This window comes from Ambystoma mexicanum, chromosome 2q, assembly GCF_040938575.1.
Source record: "Ambystoma mexicanum isolate Mex_15411 chromosome 2q, UKY_AmexF1_1, whole genome shotgun sequence".
Classification (NCBI taxonomy): Eukaryota; Metazoa; Chordata; class Amphibia; order Caudata; family Ambystomatidae; genus Ambystoma; species Ambystoma mexicanum.
The window spans coordinates 1,017,547,800-1,017,571,014 of record NC_090924.1 but is presented as its reverse complement, the minus strand read 5'-3'; the positions used below and the strand labels follow the sequence as shown (position 1 = coordinate 1,017,571,014).

General features: G+C 41.8%; 1 protein-coding gene and 1 long non-coding RNA gene across 2 annotated transcripts in view; one reads left to right on the top strand and one right to left on the bottom strand.

Moving 5' to 3' along the window:
• Positions 1-23,215, bottom strand: part of CUBN (cubilin) — a 1,794,835-nt gene that overhangs the window by 549,197 nt on the left and 1,222,423 nt on the right. Inside the window, exon 41 of the mRNA XM_069648353.1 lies at positions 14,155-14,301. Within this exon, the coding sequence (XP_069504454.1) occupies positions 14,155-14,301 (147 nt within the window). The remainder of the gene's footprint in view (positions 1-14,154; positions 14,302-23,215) is intronic.
• Positions 1-23,215, top strand: part of LOC138569915 (uncharacterized) — a 152,337-nt gene that overhangs the window by 76,424 nt on the left and 52,698 nt on the right. The gene's annotated exons all lie outside the window — the stretch shown is intronic.

Below are 23,215 nucleotides of genomic sequence, written 5' to 3'. Positions count from 1 at the left end.
CTGAATAGGAACAATGTAGGAGTAGTTAACTAATAAATGTAAATGACCCACACCTAAGGGAGACTGAAAGGTTTAAAAAGCCCCCTCAAGTGCAGGTAATGGAGAAAGGAGAAGCTGAGGCCGCAGTGGAGAAAGCAGGAGGAGAGCAGTACGAGCAGAAAGAGCAGTGCACACCATGTATGCAGCCGAAGTCATGACTGGAGAAGGAAGACGCAGAGACCGCTAGAAAGCCAAAGACTATGGCTGGTCCGGAGAGAGTGTGTGTCTCCAGATGTCCCGGGTGCAGAGGTCCTGCAGCTAGAAGTGTGTTGAGGGAATGCTGGCCCATGGAAGGTTCATTCTGCAGAGGCTGCGCAGCATAAAGTGAAAGCAGCGAGGGACGTTTTCCCTCTGGAGGACACTGCCCTCTTTGGGCAGTGGTCTGACGTTGTTCTCTGCACCTGGGTTTCGTTCTGTTAATGTGCTGCTAGCGAGCCGAATGTCCATGGTTGGGAGAGTTTGCCAACCAATCATAAGTGGCTATGTAGCTACATACTATACAATGTTGCAGAAGCCAATCCGCTGTTATTATTTTTATAATCAGTATTATACGTGTTTCGAGGCATGCCTACTGGATAAGGGGCAGCCACTCATGTTATTAACACTTATATATACTATAGGTATATATGTTTCCCTAACCAATCTCTCCCCTCGATAGGATTTACCGTTTGCATCATAGCTGACATACATCGTGTTATAAAGTCTTTGTGTAAGAGAAGAGTAACCAAGAGTGAGGGAGCTGCATTTTGTATGGCCACCAGATTTCCCTACTTTATTTGAGCTGACAATAAAGTAGTACTTTGCCATATTCTGTATGGTTATTTGGTTCCGAGGTAATTTACTATGGTAATCCCATTCTGAGCATGAGAAACGCTCCAAGGTGCTACTACACAGCTGTATTCAAATTGAAAAAAGATATTTGACAATCAAACTGTAATGTTTCTTGGGGGGAGCTTTAGAAAGAGAATATCGAATACTGACACCCCTTACAGGTACAACTGTGCAGGAACATACAGGCCAAATGGGCTGCTTAGAGGTGCGATCAAATCTCCCAGTGGCTTCACATAGATGTAATAATTAAATTGCTTCTTCATTGCCTCATCACATATGGAAACCACATATAACAGAATCGTTATTTCATACAATACTATACCGTTCAGTTAATGATTAGGCAAAATAATCCACAAAGTTAAGACTGTCTTACAATCAATAATATCACTGGGGGGAAGGGATTTCAAGTAGCAGGATGACTCGCTATAATCATCAGAAGGGCAGTCCATACATTCGTGAACTTTTCAATCAAACCCTTTCTAATGATTGTAACTTATTTTTAAATAAAAGTGCTGCATGTTCTTAATAGGAGGGCTACCCTCTTTCAAATTACACACAATCAATGCTCTAACTGTGCAGGTTCAGATCAAAATAAAATGTGTAATATGGCATATCTCCCTCTGTTCCTCTCTTGCCAACCCCGGCAGACCTAGCACAGATACTAATGTTATATACGTCCAGCCGACATCGACAGATCTGCTACAACCTTTTTCCAAAATTCTACCCATTTTAGGGATAACCCTAGCATAAACACGCCCACTCCATTCACTGTTGAGGCAGTTACTTTCTGCATCCTCAATCATAGCTGCAACATTGCCAGGGTGTATTCAAGCACCGGTATTTTATTCTTCTAAAGATGGCACCCAGCAGAACAGAAACATTCATTATGCAGAGTTACCTCCATTCTGATTTACCAATGATGCTGCCCATCATGGAAGACTTCCTGTCTCAAATATCCATGTTATCCAATTCTTTTCTCCAGTTGAAGAAGTTCTGTGGTTAAGAAAAGCATTGTACCTCTGATTCATTAATGTATATGTGCACACATGACTCTGTCTTGTTAGAACCCCTCATATGGGATTGCGAGAAGAAAGCTGAGTACCTGCAAATGTTTAGAAACATGCTCTGGGGGAATTCTAAATTCATCCTCCAATTCTGGTGCTTATGTCAAAATATTCATCACCTTGCCCCTTATACACACATGTCTTGTAAACTTTTACAGAGGGTGGGTTTTAGAAATTATAGTGAGCAGGGGGATCTCACTAGCTCTAATGTTTGAGCAATCCAAACCCAGGTGTCCAGCATCCCTTTTAGACAGGCGAAATCCAGACTCGCAGATATATTTTCATTCAGATGTTTCAATAAGTAACCTGTCTGTGGCCATGGGTCTGCCATATATTGAATCAAGGAGCAGCTTTACATTCTCTTGTGGTCAGGTATAAGACGCCTTAAAAAGTTCATCACTGCCACCCAATTTCCCAAATTCCTGTAACTGAAACAACCACGTTCTACTAATCCTGGTGGCCTGTTTGGTCCATATGCACAACAACATTTACTGATGTAGTTTCTGAAAAGATGTCTTATCTAAATAGCTGGGCAATGACTGAACCTGGGTTATTGAGTCTAGAGAATACTCATATTTATTAGATGTATCCTAGATGATAGAGTCTAAAGAAGAATATTCATATTTATTAGATGTATCCTAGGTGATAGTGCCTAGAGAAGAACACTCATATTTATTAGATGTATCCTAGGTTATATAACCTAGAGAAGAACAATCATATATATTAGATGTATCCTAGGTTAAAATTATTAGATGTATCCTTCCCACTAATATCAAAGCAGGATTGCAGCATGTAAGGAAATACCCTTATATCTTTTCTATAAGTGGAACATAAGATAGATCACATACATCCTGTATCTGATTGGTGAATCACCCACCCAGGAATTGCCCAATGTTCTACTGTTTTTGAATTAACAGAACCGCCCTCTTCTCTGTGTTCATCAAGATAATCTCTGTCTCAGAATTGTGTTGGGATGGAAATGAGCTATCCCACCCCTGAAGGCGCTTCCAAATAAGGTGGACCCCATAAGAGGCAATATAACATAGAAGGGGGGAGCAGTCCGCATCACTAGGTACACGTAGAGGCTCTGCAGCGCATAGAAATGGGTGCATAGCACTAGAAAGGCCCATAACCCTCAACTCCATTTTGTATTAGGCACAGAAAGGACAAGCTGCAGGCTCGCACCGCTCTTGTTCCTGGTTCACAAAGGTTCACAAAGCCCAATTTCAGCACAACATGCTGGCTCCGTTTGAGCCCTGTTCCCATGGAAGTCCATCTCCCGCTCTTCTCTTTAGTGTTGCGATTTTTTGTATCTTTCATCAGAATGCGCCCTGCAAGAGCGTGAGACAGCCCTAGGCTCTGCGCTGCGTCCATTCATCTCCACTAACCTGCCAGCAGGGCTCTCACCCCCACCCCGCCAGGCCGGAGCCATCCTCTCCCCATTGCCTCGACCCCTACACCTTTGCGTTCCTTGACGTGAACAGGACCCCTAGGTTCCAACCCTCATTAAGGGCCTCATTACACGGAAGGCGGTGATCCAGGGTGCTATTAGCACCCTGGACCATGCCGGTAAATTACCGGCACCGCCTTGGCGGAAAGGGGATTTACCGCCCCATTCCAAGGTTGGTGGGGCGGTAAATCCCCCTTCCGCCATTGCCCTTCCCCATTCCCATTTCAGCCCCATAGGGCTCTATGGGAATGGGGAAGGCGCTAATTACGGCACCGCAATTTTGCGGTGCCGTAATTAGCTCCGAGGTCCCTTAGCGGGTTGGTTTTTAACGCCTGCAAAAAGCAGGCGTTAAAGCACCAACCCGCTAAGGGACCTCGTAGTAAGGCGGTAATGGTTAACGGTCACCGTTACCATTAACGGTGGCCGTTAACCATTACCGTCTTCCGTGTAATGAGGCCCTAAGTGTCCGGAGATCTAAGCTTGCGCTGCAGTATTTCTTCTAAGCAACAACACATATCCCACGTAACACGAGGTACTAGGGGGGATAAATTAATGATGAAATCCCAGGGGGAGACCTTGGGTGCGGGAACATCGGTATCAATGAAGCCCTGAATGTATGTGTCGGCACAACTGTATTTTATCCTCCCTTCTCCCTGGCATCATTTCCCTGTGCTGCTCAGGTGCCTGCCACAATGAGTGAATATTCCATGTTAGCTTGTTTAGTTTAGATAGTAACATATTATTTTATGCATGTCCTGACCTTCACTGCGAGGATGAGCCCAGCTGACCCACGTGGAACAAGATCGACGGGGAAGAACCAGCCAATTACCGCCTGGTATCCCCTATGGAGCAGGCTCATGTGTAGGGTGCCTCCAATCAGTGGCACCAGATTGTACTGTATATCAGTGACGAGTTGTGTGTTTATAAACCCATGTTTGTGAATGTAAGAGCCAGAGCTCTCTCGAGCAGCAGAGTCCTTTGCTGGCATTTGTATTCTGTACAATTAAACCTTGTTATCCTTGCAAAGGTTTCTCTTGGCCTATTTCCCTAGCGGGTTGTTTTTACTCTGGAGGGACTTGGCTTCAATTGCTTGGTCGGTACTCCACTCTGCATGGGAAAGCATCCATCAGTTCTTGTGATGAGATGACCCGAGGTGAAGTGCTATTTCAGCCATGTATAAATGACCACAATGCCAAATATGCTAAAGGCACCCTTTATCTGGTTAGAATGTTTGATATCTTTTGTCTGTGGTTCAATTTACATAGCACATAATAAAGGTGAAAGTAGGTATCTCTGCAGGTCCCGCTTAAAAAGATATGATGGTCAGCCCCCCATAAATCATTGCTCGGGCAGCCAATCCCCTATATAAGGTACCTCAGGGCAAGGCAGAAAGACAATTATATCCATTACCTGCCACAGAAATCCCTTATTCACCTGTAAAGGCTTTGTCTTCATCAAACAGAACACAGTTTAAGGTAGTTTCTTTTCAACAGCAATACCCAAGCCTCTTCTAAGTGATGGGTGTTTGAGAAATGGATGCATCCAAGGATAAACTCAGTTCTTCCAGATGTATGAGATCAGCCACCATTCTGGTGTACAACTTGTTATCTGTTTTGCAAGGTTATTCTCACATAAAACCCACATTTAGAAGTCTCCTTGAAGTATTTTATTGGTCTCAGTTAAAGCATACATTGAAGACCCCCCCCCCAGGATGTGGGCTGAAGGCTGCCTAAACACCATATGCCATCCAGGTGGGCACTCATCTGACATTTTGATGGGTAAGCCCTATTTTACTTGATATCTACAACCATATTCGATTTGAGGTCTTAAACATTTGGTTTAAAAAATACCAACTACACATTTTTGTACCATTCCTGTCACCATATACAGAGATTACTTACCCAGAGTGACATTGAAGAGGAACTTAAAAATGGAGCCAGCATCTGGTTAATTGAATCATTGCACTAAGGTCAGAAAAACATTGTTTCTATCTACAATCATTAGTGAGCAAGCTTGTGGACAATATTTTGTTTAGACAATTGCACCACTGACATACAGTTTGTGATTGAATAAATGGATAGTTAAGTAATCATTGTATGGCACTGGAAGTCATTTTAAGTGCACTAGAGGCAGTGTACTAGAAAGGAGAATTGGATACTAAATTACAAGTTATGATGTACGAACCAATTGAAAAGGTGTTTTCCAAGAATATGGTCAAACACTGACTATTAGACTAAAAAGACATTATTTGATGTTTTTTGTAGAAATTATGTGAACTATGCCCCTGATGAAGAGAAAGAAAATCTCGAAACGCGTTGGCCCTTGTGAATAAATACACAATGAGAAAATGAATGTCCTAAAGCATATATTTTTATGAAGCAACAATCAACTAATCATGATTGAAATACCGAACACAAATGAACTAACTGATCAAATATTAGGACTTTACATCCTTTCTTCTAAAAGTTTGGATATAGGCCTAAAATAGTGTGCATAGGATGGTAGTTCCCCAACTTGGGAACTTCATTGTAGTGTATTCGTTTTTTCAACCCACATGCCAGGGTTGACCTTTTCTCCTCTGCACCTGAAATAAGATCACACAGTTACAACACATTAATGTACCTGACAAATCTGAATCTATTGGAATTTCATTTCTGTAATAGGAGTGCAGTATATAATATCTAAGTTGTCTTTCAAGGCAGGAAAAACTGGTTTAGGCCTATCATGGACACCTACGGGATGATCCCTATTCTGCAACCATAACCCCAATGCAACCACCATTGATTCAATGAGTGCATCTTAGAAGAAAAGGTCTCCACCCAACATGAAGTGGTAGATCACTCAATGGAATCCAATGAGAATTATGGCAAGAAGCATGAAAAACAGCCCCAGAAAAAGACACATATTTTCATCATTGGCAAGTATTTCTACTAATCTGATGAAAGAGCATTTCCTCTGGCTATACTAATTGTGTGCTGGACTAAAAATGTATAACATTCAATCACATAAAAATTTGGGAAAAAAACCCAAAAAAGGCTTCTTCCCACTCTTAAGTAAAGAAAGGAAAGGAGGATGCTGTTGTCGTGAAAAACAGAACCAGACTCAAATCTCAGGTGATGTTGGTTCGCCAAATCTTTAATAGCAGCACTGCAAGGTGAACACAGACAAAAAGAACATAGAGTCCCCTTGAAGATCCAGACTATGTTAACCACCCATTTATGGAATGCTATGTGTAAAGACTGGAGGGGGGTGTCTGTACTCCTGCTCTCTATATGGCAGAGGAGAGGCACAGATGCCCCCAGCCAAGATTCTCTATTGTTGGTAGCAATGGATGAGCAATCAGGGCCTAGCTTCTCAGGAGGTGATGCAGGCTGGTTCTTAAGTACAGTGTAGTCCCCAAGCCCCCACAAAGGAATGTCCACACACTGTATTAGTTAAAACACAGTCTTTATATAATTAAGTTCATGGTTATGTACACAATCACAATAACTCACTTTGTGCTCAGTGAATCTACAATGGCAAACATATACAGTTCTAAGTAGTACCACAATTATTATTAGATTCATTTAAAGTGCATCAACTGTACTCTGGTTAAATGAAACACAAATAAATGAATAGAGGTAACCAACAATAGACATAGGAGGAAAGCAGTTGGTTAGAACAATTGGCAGAATACTGGCCCCATTACCTCAACACAGTTCTGTGTGGAGATCCCCCCACCTGGGCAACCTGTAAATAAAGATATCATACAAGCCCAGTCCATATATTGTTCACAAGAGTCTTATTTCCTTCTAAAATAGTTCTACCACCCCAATGTACCTGGAATAGCAGAGTTCGTCGTCGGGTCGTTGATGGACCCTTCTTGAGCGGCTCCCTTTAAGGCAGGAGCAACGAATCGTGGAGATCCCACAAGGAAAATGGTTGAATGACGACGGTGAGGTACCTCAGTGATGATAGTTCAGGACCGCAAAGAGTTTGATGAACTGTGGCCCAGCAAGGGTGTAGAGTCATCGGCGTCTCTGTGGTCTTGGGTGGTGGGAAACCCACCGGTGGATGCTCCTCGGCGTGTGGGCGGCCTCGGCTTTCTCTGGCGGGACAAAGCAGTTGATGGTGCAGGCGAGAAAATATTACTTAGGCAAACGGAGCACGGCGGCTTCGTTCGGCGACGGCGGTCGTCGACGGTGATGGACAACAGTGTCCAGGCGCTTCTCCTTGTGATTCCACGGCGGTCCCCGTCTCCGGTCGGCAGCCTGTCGTAGGTCTGTCTACATGGGAGCACTGGCAAATATTAGAGGTGCGCGATGGTCCCTCGCAGCTTGGGAAGAGGGCGCCTAACCAGGTCCCCTCTGGGTCAGTCCTTGGAGACACAGCAGCTTTCACAATGGTGATTTAGAGCAGCAGCAAGACCTCTCTTCCAGCAGGGGTTAAGCTTCAGTTTCAACTCCAGTTTCTCTTCAGCTTCTAAACACGAATTCTAGCAGTGAGAGGCCCCCAGATATACTAGTTGATCCCCCATTCATTCTGCTGGGTCACACTCAGGCAACCAATCGGTCAGAAGGGCATTCATGCAGGCAGCAGCCAATCAGGTGCATAGTGCATTCAGGCCATTCACTTCTCTCCAGACACTCACAACAAGTTATATGTATTGGGACAAGTACCCAGCCATTCAACACTCCACCATGCATTCATACCAGGTCCGGGCAGGGCTGTCTCAGTCATTGTGTCAAACACCAGAAACTAGACATCCACAACAAGAAGTGCATATTTGTCACACACTCCATTCACCCAGGTCCCACCCACAGGTTGTACCCACAACATACAATCACTGGGAAGGCTCCAGCCAGTCTGGCCTGGACTTCACAACAACACCATATAAGGAACTTCCACCCAACAGCCAGTCAGGGGGAAGGGACAGAGTCAGGGCTTTCCAGGACTTTGGGAAAACAAGGTAACAGGCGATAGAAAGCAAGAGGCCACAGGTGGCATCTTGTTTCCTATCAGAAATCAACTGATTCCAATGCAAGGGCCTGGGTATCCCAAAATGGAGGATACTCAGAGCACCTGTAAAATTCAGCATGGAGCTGCCACCAGCCCATACCCTGCTCTGTGGGCCACCCACAGGTGCCCAAAAACATACACTAGGGACACAGGGTTGTACCCCCACCCATGGGTGCCATAAGGGTATCCCATGGGTCTGTACACCAAACCAAAAGAGAGCTGCACCGCCAGGAGTCCCACATGAACTCCTGAATGGAAAACACAACAGAACACACGATAAAAACTAGTAAAGGACAAGGATACGGAGGCCCTGTCCCTCCGATGCATTTCCAGCATCTCAGTATGTTTACCTTTTCAGTGCACTTAAATAAATTGACTTGAAGATTTCATGACATTACTAGGGAGGATTTCAGGCTTCCCCGATTAACACAGTTGCTGACTCTGTAGGGCCAGGCTAACTTGAGCATCCAAGGTAATTCTGCAGTCTTCAGAGGATAACCAGCAACAATGTGTACCTCCAATACAATGAAGCATTTTACTCCTCTGAAAATATTCAATGGCTAGGTCATCAGAATACAAACATGTGAGTAAATACATTCTCAGTTGCTAAGTTTCTCTTCTCCATTCCACCTACAGACACACATTTAAAAATGGACTCCTTTCTTCAGTTGTATTAGGCCTAATGTTAAATATGAAGGACTAGTCTTCCTTGAATCATCATGCCCTGTACACTTGCAATTAAATTCACATACAATGACAAATCCCATCTACATAATTTAAATATTCTTCTGCATATATTTGAATTGTTATTTTACACTGTGAAGCAAGATGCAAGGTACATTTGTTGCGGGCTAGGAAAAGGGGCTAATGCTACCAAAACAAAAACTGCTATTTGTCAAGCAAAGGTATCATATGTATGACTAATTGATGATTTGGGCTTTTTATAAACAATCTGTACTGTACAAGAAGAATGCATGAAGGCCAATCTCACAAGCACCGAAGAAAGCATCTCGAAGAGCACATCAAAGTTCAGACATGCGACATTCAAGTTGGAGGTTCCATTTTGTATTTTGTATTTGTATTTATTTTTGTTTATATAGCGCTTTACACCAAAGCCCTGCACATTATAACAACAGGATAGATATGAAATAACATAACAGTAACAGTAGAAGCATTTAACAATTGAGAATTAGGCCAACAAAATAATAAGTAGAGCAACTAACTGGAGGAGAGAAGGAGAGTAGTGCAGTAGAACTGAGAGGGAGAGGGGGAGGGGAAGAGGGGGAAAGGAAAGGAAGGGGTGAAGGAAGAGAATGGGGGAGGGAGAAGATCAAGGAGAAAAGGCAAGGAGGGGACCAGAAAGGGGAGTGGATTCAAGGCGGGGAATGGAGAAGGAGAGATTTGAGGGAAGTTCGGAATGAGGAAAAGGAGGGCAGAAGTGTGCATCAACACCTACCAACAGCCCACTGTCTTAGACTTCAATTCATTGCTAACTTGTAGTATGAATGTAAGGAGAAATACAATACATTTAGTCTTTAGGACAAAATAAATCATGTTTGCTTTGTATTTAAATGTAAATGGCATGAAAGAAATAAGGAAAAGTTATCAAATCAGATCCACCATAGAAACAAACAAAAAACATCCTGCCTTTTGAACACAAATTATCTATTTGAAACAGTTCCAAAACAACATTGACTGCTGGTATATTTGCTGCCATGCCATACAGAAACTGCAGTACTCAAACTACAACCTTTCAGATCCACAGATCTGACCAGTAGATCCTGATAGAACCCTGATTGCAGATATTTGAACTCACAGTTTACAAAATAGTAAAATAAATTGTCATCTAGCTAAATTTGAAAATATAGCATCCCAAAAGGTAAATGCTTTAAGAGCCAAGTTGCACAAATGCTAGCACTTGCTGGAATTCAGCATAACTTGGGATCGCAAATGCTTAAGGCCAGGGGGGCCCAACTCAAATCCTTGAACACAATGGAATCAAATGGGACTCAATTACATGTTCAGTGTGTATCCTGAAAATATAAAAGGTTTTCATACTCACTTCTTCACTTAATGAATGGCACATGGTAATTGACATGTACAAATTTACATGCTCCCAGGTGATCCTGTTGTGCTACATGACCATGACATAATAACTTAGCATAACATAAAAATAACTCTTTTGAGAATTTAGGCAATAAAAGAGTAGAACTCCTCACAAGTCAGAGGGTAAATCCGATGACAATTTAAACAGATCTCAGTTGACAAACTTCAAGGCAATTTTATAATGATGAAGTAGAACTGGTTCTTATGTTCCTTGACTGTGCCTCTCCTGTTTTTATAGAATAGAATAATAGTTGGTTTGATTATGTATTTTGCGGTCTTCTTAAAGATCAGATCTAACCTGGTCATATTCTATCTTTTATATATTTATGATGAAACATCACCACTGTATGTACTTGGAGTAGAATTAATGAATTGTCTATTTAGAAATGGTTTTATGATGAATTGTTTATTTTTTCCTGTTAATAAGCTTTTTCTTTGTTTATTTTTTCTTTTATTTATTATTGTAATATTGATGTTATTGAATTGTTTGTGTAAGGTATAAGTTGTACCATGAACACAAATAAAAATAAATTATTTAAAAAAAGGATTGTTCTCTTTTATCTATTGTACAAGCATGATTTCCAAACATCTGTTGCATCTTACTTTACATTGGAAGCAGGACCAGTTATATTTCATGATTGAGGCACACATTTGTCTGCCCCATAAAATCCACTGTTGCTTCGTTTTGTGTGCAGTGGTTATAATAATTATGCAGCAAGCAGGAAATATATACAGAACCCCCTACTACAAAAAAATAATAAGCAACACAGGTGTTCTGTGCCACCTACAGCACGGTGCCTCAGGGCTAGTGCTTTATATAGCCGTCAAATTCCAAGCTGACCTATGATATCCTTCAAATGGCATTGATGAGGGTACATTATTCTACATAATCAAAAAATGACAATGGGCATTAAGATACTGTTTCATTTGTGATCACATCTGTCTGTTATTGGAACCAGTGATTTTCCTCAGAGTAGACAATGGGACCCAAAAGGCTGCAGTTGTCTTTCAAGATATTTGCTTCATGTCAGTAAATATTCACTGACATAAACACAAGACAAATATGATATAAATGGCCTGCAACATATAGGGGATGCATTGCATATCATCATATGATTGTTATTATATGCAGTAGCAAAATAAGGTGGCAGTATAATGCTAGGTTGAAGGTAGAAAATGATAAGGGCATATCTGAGGCTGCATATCATTGTTGTGTAAAGGTCCATTATTATCTTGCAATAAAAGAAAGGCAGCTTCATAACCCTGGGAAATTATATAATATGCTGACACCATATTGTAATTACAATGACAGCTTTTAGTTTCAGTGGCATATTGTGAAACTGTCGAGCATAATTGCAGTGCCATAAAAGGCATTGGAAGCTGATATGGAACCGGGCAGCAGTGCTTATCTTTTGATTTATAAACGTAGCTTGTGCAGAAAGTGCATATCCATTTGTGCATGCATTAAATACGAGTTAAGACACAGGTAAAGCGGTATACATCTATATCTGTTGAAAAAAGATGTTTCCAAGACTGCTCCTTGGAAGCGAAATCCACGCCACATTTTCAGGGTTTCAACATAAAATGCGTTTGAAGACAGTACATCCAAGGCCCTCATTACACATTTGGAAGTAATGGGAGAATAGGTGGTATTTAAAATATCACACATTTTTACCAGCCGAAAAATGATATATCATGAGACATTTATCTGTGGGGGAATACTGCATGCTGTGAAGACAGCGTGATTACAAGTAATGCTGGAAGAACGTCACCCAACTGTCCTTGTGCATTGAACCAAATCCTGTCTCTGGGATTGAACAGACTTGTACATTCTCATCAAATTCAGCAGCAACAGATCCAAGTCACATTCGAATCTGTGTGCTCGTTCTGAGCCTTTTGAAGAAATTCAGCGGGCCAATCAGAGTGATGAATTCTCTTGGGGGGCTTGGTGGCGATATCAAAGGCTCAGCTCACTGGCTGGTTTTCCTAGGGTTGTGCTTGACTGTTTGGGGGAGGAACGGGTCTGATCCACATTAGGAGGGAGCAGGAGAGTATGTCACATCTGCATTTGCTATCCGGGCCATTTCTTGTGCCTTTTTGATATTTGATTTCATGCATGGTGACAAGAAATGTCACCTGAGCATATGTCATTCAAGGTGTCACTGGGGTTCTCCCCTCCTCACAAGAAGATGGCTCATGTGTTGCACACTCGCACACAGCACATGATCACAATCTACTGATTCCAAATAGTTCTGAGATTTTCTTGTAGCTTGTATCTCTCTAGTTACAGGAAGTTGAAACCTTCAATTACACTGACTGAATGTAGTCTTCTGCCTGCCTAAACCCAACTCTGGGATTCACCCTCTTCCTAATCTTTGAAAAGAAATTTCATGTGTGCGTATTTCATGCAAGATGTTCACTGGGATCCTCTCGCCTGAGTATGCAAAAGAAGATGGCGTATCTGTTACACACTCAGTTAAAGCCACTGAATGTTATCTTCGGCCCATAACCAAATAGACTGACTTCGTCATCTCTACAAGTCAGTGACAAGAAATGTCACATGGCTGTATGTTATGCAAGGTGCTCACTGGGATTCCTTCCTGGCTGGTCATCTAAAGAAGTTGGCCTATCCTAGCTCAAATCTCTACCTCTCATTAAAAAAAATGCTATTTTAGTTGTCTGCATCCCCCTCATTTCGATGCTATATTCATGTTCTTCCTCAACTAAATCCTATTCCAGTTTCTCCCTTTGCCTCTACTAAAATCAATGTTCAATGTTCTACCTCAATTACTCTAGAAACTTCCTGCTTCTGCCTCTGCCTACATGATTGATCACAAACTCCAACTGTGCTTCCCTTTGATAACCTGCAAGGTCGAGGATGCCCAAACCAACTCACTCAAACCTTGGAAGAAGTTCAGAAAAGTGAAACAAGACGTACAGCTGATTCAGTATTTACCCAAATTAGCTCATATGGGCTTAATGAGGAGGAAGATACCTCTGAAAAACTCCATACATGGCTGCCTCCACCAATACGGTGAAGGTCACATTTGAAAGCCCTCCCACAGTGTAAAATAAGTGATTTTACTTCAACTGAAGTTATGTTTCCACCCATGCATGCAATTTAAGGGTCAAACTTCTCCAGCACAGATGGGTGAATATGTAAGCATCTCAGATGCTCGCCTTCTTACTTACTTTCCCAGGCAATGCAAACAAGGGTCATTAGTGATTCTACCAGCATTACACTACACGGAACAGAAAAATCCTCTACTCTACCTAATCCAGTTCCACCCCCAAAAGGGCGGGAAACATTAGACATCTCATATATATTTTCTGAAATATTGCATGCAATATTTCATCCATTAATAATGGTATGAAGGATCAGTTCTAATATTACGAGATCCACAGATTTCGGCATGCGGTAAACATAATTACTGAATGCGGAAATCCAAGTACACAATCTGCCAAATTCATAATGAGCCCTAAAGTAGGAGATATTTAAAAAGTCAGTGGTTATCCTAAAAACCTGGTGCAATTGTTTATGTCGGAGGATGGAGTGTGAGAATTCTGGTTTAACTGTTCCACAACATTCTCTAGCTAGGTCATTTTCTCTTCTAGTGTAGAACCAAGATTAAATGAACATCTTTTGAAATAAAAGTTACTACTCACTTTTATGGAAAGAAGAGTTGAAACCCATTCCAGTAACACTTCCATCTGAAGTGAATTTAAGGAACATGCTGTCACCCGTCGATCTTATGGGTCCAGGAGGTTCTCGACCACAGATGGTGGACAGTACGGGGGCCAGGTTGCTGTCTCCTAAAGACAAAAAAGATGTAAACTTCAAGAAATGCTATATAGCATTATAAAAAGAGAATTTCGATAATCAGACAAAGAAATACTTTATTCCTAAAGACAGTTTTGTTGACTATTTAACACATTTTGATAATGCATTGGATGAGCCGCCCAGTTAATTTTAGGAAGTGAGTAATAGCCATTCTCGGATGCCACATGTAAAACACTGAATGCCCTTTCTCACTGGGAGCAAAGGTATGGATTTGAACGTTTGCTTAAAACAAACACATATCAAATAAGCATCTGTGAAAATGGACAGTTTTGTATTGTCCTATTTTGTGAAATTGTACACTAAATTTCATGAAATATATTTTGTGAATATATACATCTATTCAGTACATCAACGGGTATCAAATTCTACCAAACCATGCTTTTTTCGGCTTTCGAGATCTGCAAAGATGTGTGAAAAAAGTGGCAAACTCATCCTTCTCTGCGATTTATCAGCAAACTAACGCAACCCTTACCTGAATTCTATGGGCCTTATTCATGGAATATATTGCACGGTAAATCGGGACTTTGCACGCCAAACCGCGTGAAATCGACTGCGTATAACTTTTTTGTACTTTGCAGGGACTTCGCGCAGGCTCGGCACGTTCATGCGAGCGACTGAGTGTCTTGTGCGAGACACGATGAAGAGCATGGGCGTGGCCTGTGCAGACCATAGTAGGGGGCACAGCAAATTGAAGAAGAACAAGGGAAAATATGGTGTTATGAGGGACACAGTGTTACCAGGTTTTATGAGTTTGTGCCCGCGGAGCCCATTAAGGTAGATGTATATGGCTGGATTTCCTTTGTGTTGTGGGCGTGTCAGCGACGTTCCGGCCACAAATTGTGTATAGGGTTCCTTTGCTGGAACAATTCCATGAATAGGCGGAGCACGCAATAAACCGCGTGCGCGCAGGCTAGCGCAGAGTCATTCTCGGCGCGCATGCGTTGCGGGATCAATGGACACTTTTACATGAATCGAGCCCCATGATATGATATGATATGATAGGTTATTTATAACCCGCTTAATACCCAGAGGTTTCTAAGCGTGGACCCGGGGATCGAACCTGTGTTGCTCTGTGTTGTCTTGCTTCCAAAGTGAGCACGTTGCCGCTGAGCTATCCTCCCGAGACAATGTATTTAGCTTGAAAAATAAATGCAAATAACTTCCACACAAGAATTTTCTGGCAAACAGAAAACCTTGATATGAGTTTTGCATTCATTTTGAAGGGAAAAATCACGCAAATCAGCATTTTGGAGGAATTCTTTCAGCAGCATCGTCAGAGGTGTAAGTGAAAAATAAATTCATAATCTCACAATTGTGTGAAGTGAAATATTGTTCGTGGTGACAGTCGCCTCCTTTAACAATGAAACAATGTCATCATGTTATTACAACGCATGACAAAATCCATGGGGAGCTGGGTCATAAGCATAGGCTTTAGTGAAGGCCTTATGTGCTGCCTGGGAGGGAATGTAAAGTTGGTACCATGTCTTTGTTACCTCCCTCTGTATCACCTAATATTCAATGAGGTAAACCTTCATTTTGAGAGGCTAACAATTCCATTGTTTTCCACAAATAATGTATTAAGCAACGATAAATCAGGTTTCTCATGTGTGTTATTTGTTAGATGCCAAGGTAACATTCAGAAAATCTGCAGCCCCTGATGCACATGAGCCCTGCTCTTAAATCTTCTATTTTGCCCCAACCAACACTACCACCTATAACATTTATTTTTAAGTGAAGCAATGGAATGTTAAAGGTTACTTGTACTGTGCACTGTCAGCACCGGAGCGGTCCTCTGGCGCTCTGGCGGATTTGAAAAAGGACGGTGTGAAACATGCAGGCTGTGAGAGCGGTTAGTAGCGTGCAGGTGGAATAGGAAAGTGAGATATGATGTTCGTTGGCAGCTTCAGTTCGATTTTTGCACCGCTCGCTGAGCTTAGGTGCGATTTCCGAGTCTGAGCGAATCCCATGTGCTGTTGTGCTTGCTCTTCGGTTTTTTGTATGGTGTTGCAGTGTGGTGAAGTACGTGCGATTTGCTGTGCAGAGATGTGGTCGTCTGAGTTTCTGTAGAATAGTTTGTGGAAAAATGTGGTTTTAGTATTGGGTTAGCAGGGGTTAGAGATGGGTTTTTAGTGCCTCACGAAAGGGAAGGTACTCCTCAATAACTCTCAAGGGCAATGGAAGCATATTCCATAGAGTAGGGACTATACGGAGAAGTAGCGCCCTTCTGACCGTCCTTGGTGATGTCTTGGCATTGTGAGGAGAGCAATAGAGGAAGAACGTAAATGTCTAGAGGGGTGGTAGCGCTTAATCTTACTTTTAAGATAGTAAGCACCAACATCTTGGAGAGCCCGATGAGTGACACAAATAATCTTGAACTTGATACGAACTGCCAGGTAGGAAGAGTGGTTTATGGCTAAACTCTAGAAAGACAATGCCAGATGTTAACCCTTCAAGCCATACAAAGTTATGAACAATCACAATAAAATCAGACCCTATTAAAAAAAAAAAAGTGAAATAAAGCATTTATTAAAACAAAACTACACGGACACATAATAAAGTAAATGTTGCACAAAATAAAACTGAAAACCCAACGCAAATGTGATGTTCCAAATATGTAAACCTCAGACACTCCAGTGTCCAAGGCCGTCAAGTGCTAGTGCAAGCACTGCCAGATTGAAGCAAGAAGCTAGAAATGCTTCCCTCCTGGCAAGTCAGATTCCAAAGTGAAAATGCAGTTAATTCACTACCTCGTAAAAAGAGACATTTTGTAAATCTTGGCGGAGAAACAGAACTGCAGCATTGATTCCTACAATGACGACAAACGGAAGGATGTGTTTTGAAGCACTTTTTATGAAATTAAGTCAAATGAAGACATCTAACAGTCTGCTGCTCCAAAACTTTTACTGTTTCTTTTGATGTCTTTGATCCCATGTGTTAATGAGAGAGATTCAGGTGGTGGCAACCATACTAGGATGATGCCTTGCCACTCACTGTACTTTTTTGTAGGGGTCCACTGTCTTCTTTCTCCTTAGGTAAAGGAACACTGTTGTGTTGGCTTGTGGAGGGCCAAGGCCTTTCTGACGCCCAGCATTGGGGGACAATCGTATCCACGCATGCCAACACTTCTTCCGAGTGGTCTACAGATCATCTGGACTCGTGGGTGGGTGCCTGTAGACTCCACAGGGGGTGGGCGGTGCATTGCTTGCTCATTCTGGGGGAGGGCGCTGAACACACAGGGTTTGATAAAGACATGACATGTACTTCTCCCACAATATTACAGTCTCTTAAAGTCTGTTGAGGTCTGTGATGAGGTTACTGTCCTGACCCCATCCTAAGAGCTACGGAAGACAGAAGGGATGAAGGTAGTTGAGGTACTAGGCCCTCAGGCCAGTGATGTGAGCTACCAGTGCAGTAACTTTGATTTAAATGTTGGAGCGGACATGCCATCGAAATGAAGGGGCCCCTGCAAAAGGAGTGTGACAAAATGGTGTGCCACAAACGTTTGGGGGGCAAGCTCCCTTGTCTCCCCCCTAAAACCAGGCCCATGTGAGCTACCTGGAGGTGGAGTCCTTCTACCACCAAAAGTAAAAACACAAGGTCATTAAAGGTACATAACGACGGGATCTGCAACTCCCTTTCCATTGCCATAAAATTACCTCCTCTAATCCCTGGCAAAAATAGTCAGGACCCCCCAAGGCTAGGGAGAAGAGCATTGCAGCACCCCTGTGCCACCCTGGATTCATAAGCCTTACCTTAAATAGATAATTTAAGCCTCACTTTACATCTGCAGCATATTTCCATGGCGACAAGCAGGCCACAAACTCTTCCCAAGGGAACCCCGCTGGCTGATGGTGTTTCCTAGGAGCCACACAATGGACATGAACACCTGCAACATCAAAGGGGCTGCTGGAGTGAGAGGAGAGTGACCCTGGCTATGGGAGCCCTCCGGAACTCCTTCCAGTGGGTAGTCAGTGCTATGGAAATGCAGTAACCTTGGGGGCAGAGGTGCTTGAGTCCAAGGGCACATAGACATGCTGGTTGAGAACTGTCTCCTAGCAACTGTACCAGCTCCCAGGGAGCATGCATCACTTGTAGTTCCCACACAACAGAGAAGCACACACAAACTGGCAGCTGTGCTGGCAGTACGGGCACAGATTCATGTAACATGGGTGAACCCTGTCTGATGTGTGTGCACAAGCAATGGCACATGTCTTTAATAATAATGAATACTTGCTCATGCCTACTAGGTTATGTACTGTGCGACACCCCATTATAACAAAATTATGCTGGTTGAGTTATGATCCGTGTTAGCACTCGCAATACCAGTGTTTCATCGCAGACACTATTTCTGCTCTCGGCGTATACCGCGGAGTGGGACCAAATTAGGCATGAGTATTTCACAGAAATACAATACTATTTCTATGGAGGGTATCTTAGATACCAGGCATATTTTGGGTGCCTGATCAAGCACCAGGGCAACAGAGACAGGAGAGTCCCTGGACATCAAACCAGACATTGGTGTTGGATGTTTTGATTAGCTACTGGACTGGGATGTTGCAGGCGTTGCTGCAATGCACTGGATACCTCCACCCAATGAGTTCTTGCTTCTTCCTTTGGAACTCATCAAAAAATGATAGTAAGGGACTTGTGGGGTACATTTTAGGTCCAATGTACAGAAATCGCTGTGAATGCATTGCCAGTACATATTTTGAAACAATCGGTGCTTCAAGAGGATGAGTCAATGAAGCTGAATGCCTCTCAGATTAGTATGACAAACTTGACAAACATTATGAGAACAAAGTAAGCGTGGCGTTGGAACACCAACATTTGGGATGCGTTTCCAGCTAGAAGGGTAATCAGCAGCAGAACGGATAATGAGCCTGAAATAAATGTCTCCTCCTGCAACGTTGGGCAGCAACTGGAGGGACACTTATATGATTCATTCATGCTGCACTGGAAGGGGTGTACAGTGAGGGAGGAGTTACGCCAAAAGGCAGATGCAGGCTTATTTGCATGCCAGACAGGCAGGTCAGGAGGTGTGGTGATGAATTGAAAATAGGCCCACACACGATCAGGATGTGAAAGACATTTAACATGAGCAATAATTGAATACAGATAACCATCTAGGCAGAGAAATGCCCTGTGTGAGCGCAGATATGAATGATACAGGGACTTATGGGAATAAAACCGAGTATAGGTGAAGGAGACACATAAGGGGTGATAGTGTTTTACAATTAGCAGATAACAAAGAATGCTCCGACATATGTGTGAACAAAAGGGCCATCTAGCGAAAGGCTGGAGGGTTAGCCAAAATAACATGGCAGAGGAGTGGCATGAGGCCATCGAGAAAGTAGTGCTGATGGTGGGTCAAGGTAATGGAGATGCCAGGCAAGGGACTAGACCATGATGGTGGATTCTGGTGCCAAATATACTTTGATGCCAAGCGAAGAGTTTGAGAGAAAATTCAAAAATTGTAGCCTGCTCTCTATATGTATTTTTCTACATCGATGATCAATACATTCTTTCTTAAAATTGAGTTGATTTTGGATCCCAACTGTGGTCTCTGAGATCAAGACCACACTGTGAGAAAACATCAAGTCAGACTAACACCATTTAACTGTGGGCCATTAGCACTAATACTTTGAAACCAATATCATTAAAGTGAGAAAGGTAATGGTGCAAGACGCACCCTGGAAACCATCTTGTTTCCAATCCTGATCCAAATGATAACCCTATAAAGTTACTAGATCAGAGATCTTTAATTTCGGCCAGCAGTGACTCAGCTATATTCCAAGCACTCATTGTGCAGCATAACAGGGGGTGGGGTGTTGACACAAACAAAAGTCGTCTTAAGATCTATAAAAAAATAAAGTGTGGGTTTTCTAATCATGATGAATTCTTGGAGCACAAATAATAACCAAATTCTGTAGTCCTGATAAATTTAAGCAACCCCGCCTAGAGATCAGATATATATGAGTTTCATAGCATCATTTAACGAATCGAAAGTGCATTAACTTCCTGTAGACTTTTCCAAGGCTGTCAATAAGCATACAGGATGATAAGTGGCACATGCTGAGGTACAGATGTTTTTTGCCCCTCAAATATGGGCACAATGTCATTGTTTCATTATGAGAGCAGTATTTGATGTAAATCAGTATCACATTAAACAGCTCAAGGAGGGCACCCACATAGTTGGTTACAATTCAAACATCTCCAATATAGTCTATCTGGGGACTTGTCTGCCTTCTGCAGTGCCAAGGCAAGTCCTACTTCTTGAATGAAGGGCCTGCGAGCTTCAAGCAAACCTCCGAAGTGGTTGTTCCACACAATCCCTGAATTTGGGCCTCACTGATACTTTTTTGGGTCACTCTACAAGGGCTTCTCAGTTTGCTTTGTAAAAACCACTAAGGCATTGGTGGGAGTGCTCCCTCCTAAACCTGGACTAACTAAAATGTAGTTGTTAGGCTACTTTGATGGCATTCTACTGTTAGATCTAAAGGCCTTCTAGAAAGCAATGGATATGCAAGGTGACGTGGATTCAACATTAATTCTGGCAAGATGAAAAATGTGAATTTGAATGATCCCTGAAAATGTAATTGGTTATTGGGTGAAGTTATGTTTGTGGTTGTGTCTATACACCCTGTTACATTTTTATCGATAATAAGCTTTTATGAAATGATCAATATACAAACAGGAGTTATTCTATTAGCCAATATCTTGATACTACACAGTTGTTTTCTATTGAAAATTGTGGAAATAGCTTAACATTTCTGATATATATAAATATGTATATAACATTTAAATCAATGCCATTATGTTATATGGAGCAGATAATACAGGGGCAGATTCAATTACCAGTTTTGTAGCTTTGTGTACAACATGTGGAAAACATAAGTGTTAAAAAGCTGTTTGACCGTCCACAGAGTATAGCTGCTGAATTGCTAGGTGCAGCGTATAGTATCCTTTTGATGAAGTCTTTGTTGATTCAGCGTAGATTGAACTATGACATCAAATTAATATATGCAACCCCAAATTCACTTGAGGCCTAATATGTCTAATACATCATGCTTCTATAATACTGGGACTGGGAAATAAAAAAATGAAGGTGCTTGTTGAATTAAATACCTAAAGGTGGATGTTGAAGAAGAGTGGATAGACTTAAAAAGTGATATTAAATGTCAGGTTATGGAAGTGGATCAGGAGCAAAATGTGACTGATCTTGCAACATTCAATATGCTTGGCAACATGGGCAGTTTGTCCCTCAGTTGGGCCAATGCCCTAAATATGTGTTCGAGTTCCTTTATAATATAGTTTGGTATGATTATTTGTGATTACAGTTTAATGTATTAACCTCCTTAGAAGATATTGGATCTAGGGTTAGGCTCAAGTTGGGAGAGAGACCATATAGACATCTTCTGTTGCAATAGTGATTTTTGTATAAAGTATGTATTAATATATTGAATATTGATGTTACTGGAGAACTTAGAATTGAAAATGTATGGATTATTCTAATGCAGGAGGATGGCTTTTTTACTATTTATTATTCTATATGATTATGGGATGGAAACACATTTAACAATGTAGGATGACATGTATATCGGGCCATTCTATTTCTGTTTTTAGTTGTTGTTAAGCACCCATTAGTGTATGACTTGTATTAATGATTGTAAATTATCATTTGATTAACGTATAAAAGGTTATCTATTATAATAACTGTGATACACTAATGAAGTGGTACCGCAACTCATTCTTGGAAATATACATTTCTAATGCAACACTATTGTCCACAGACACTTGCATAACAATACGCCAAAAAGTCAGGCTGTTTTTCGTATCTGTAGCAATACAAAGACTTTCCCATGTCCTATTAGTATCTAGTCTTTTTGGGAATTAAATAGGGACTTATAGACAATCTGTAATTCATGGATCTTCAAAATTTCCTCGGCCCTGGTTTAAAAAAAATGCAAGTAATAGATCTTTTCTGGCTCTCTTGCCATTCTCATTAATACAAGCTCTTAACCTCTTATGTTTTTGTTCAGCAGTCCTCCGACAGGTAACACATCAGTTCAATATGCCCACTACGGTATCATAGATTGCTAATGGTTGGAAATGTGTGATGGGGACATTCATAGTAGTGCTACCAAGAAATTGGCAAGCGTCAGGTGTTAACTATTGTCTCAACCTGTCCAAAACAAGTCCACCCAAAACTGTTAGAGTTAGATTCCTATCATTTCCCTCCCCTAATATATTGCCATTAAATGTTATAGAAGTAGTAAATGTCAGGGGGTGATGATCACTCCCAAATCGTATGTGCACAGTCATATCTCTGGCCCAGCCCCACCCTGAGGTAGCCACCATACTGTAGTGAATAAGACTACTTTTGTCTTGGGAACAAACGATGGGATGTGCTGATACATCACAAGGACACCTGCAATGACATGCCCTTGTTCCTAATTTGGCCATAAGCCTAGCAAAATATACAACATAAGGGTGTTGTTACCTGGGAGCAACTGCACATAGATTGTGAATCTCCCAAGCAGCATCCTCTCCTCTTCCTCAGCAGTCAGAGAAGTTAATAATGGCTCAAATTGTAAAGAGCCCAAGTACAATCATTGGTGATAGTTCATCTGCATTAACCTGATCATCAGCATCTGATATCAAATAATCCAAGGCAGTAATCATGTGGCCCAATTCCCAAACAGGATCAAGCCCAGTATAACTAGTAAAGCAGAATAATCTCTGGGCAAAGGGTGTGGATCTCCTTTGACCCTGTATCATTAACCACCACTTTTTCATTCAAACTCACGTCCCTCCAAATCTATCTCGTTCTAATTCTGCTCACAATTTTGGGTTTATTTTCGAATCTTGTTTTGTCTTTTTAGAATT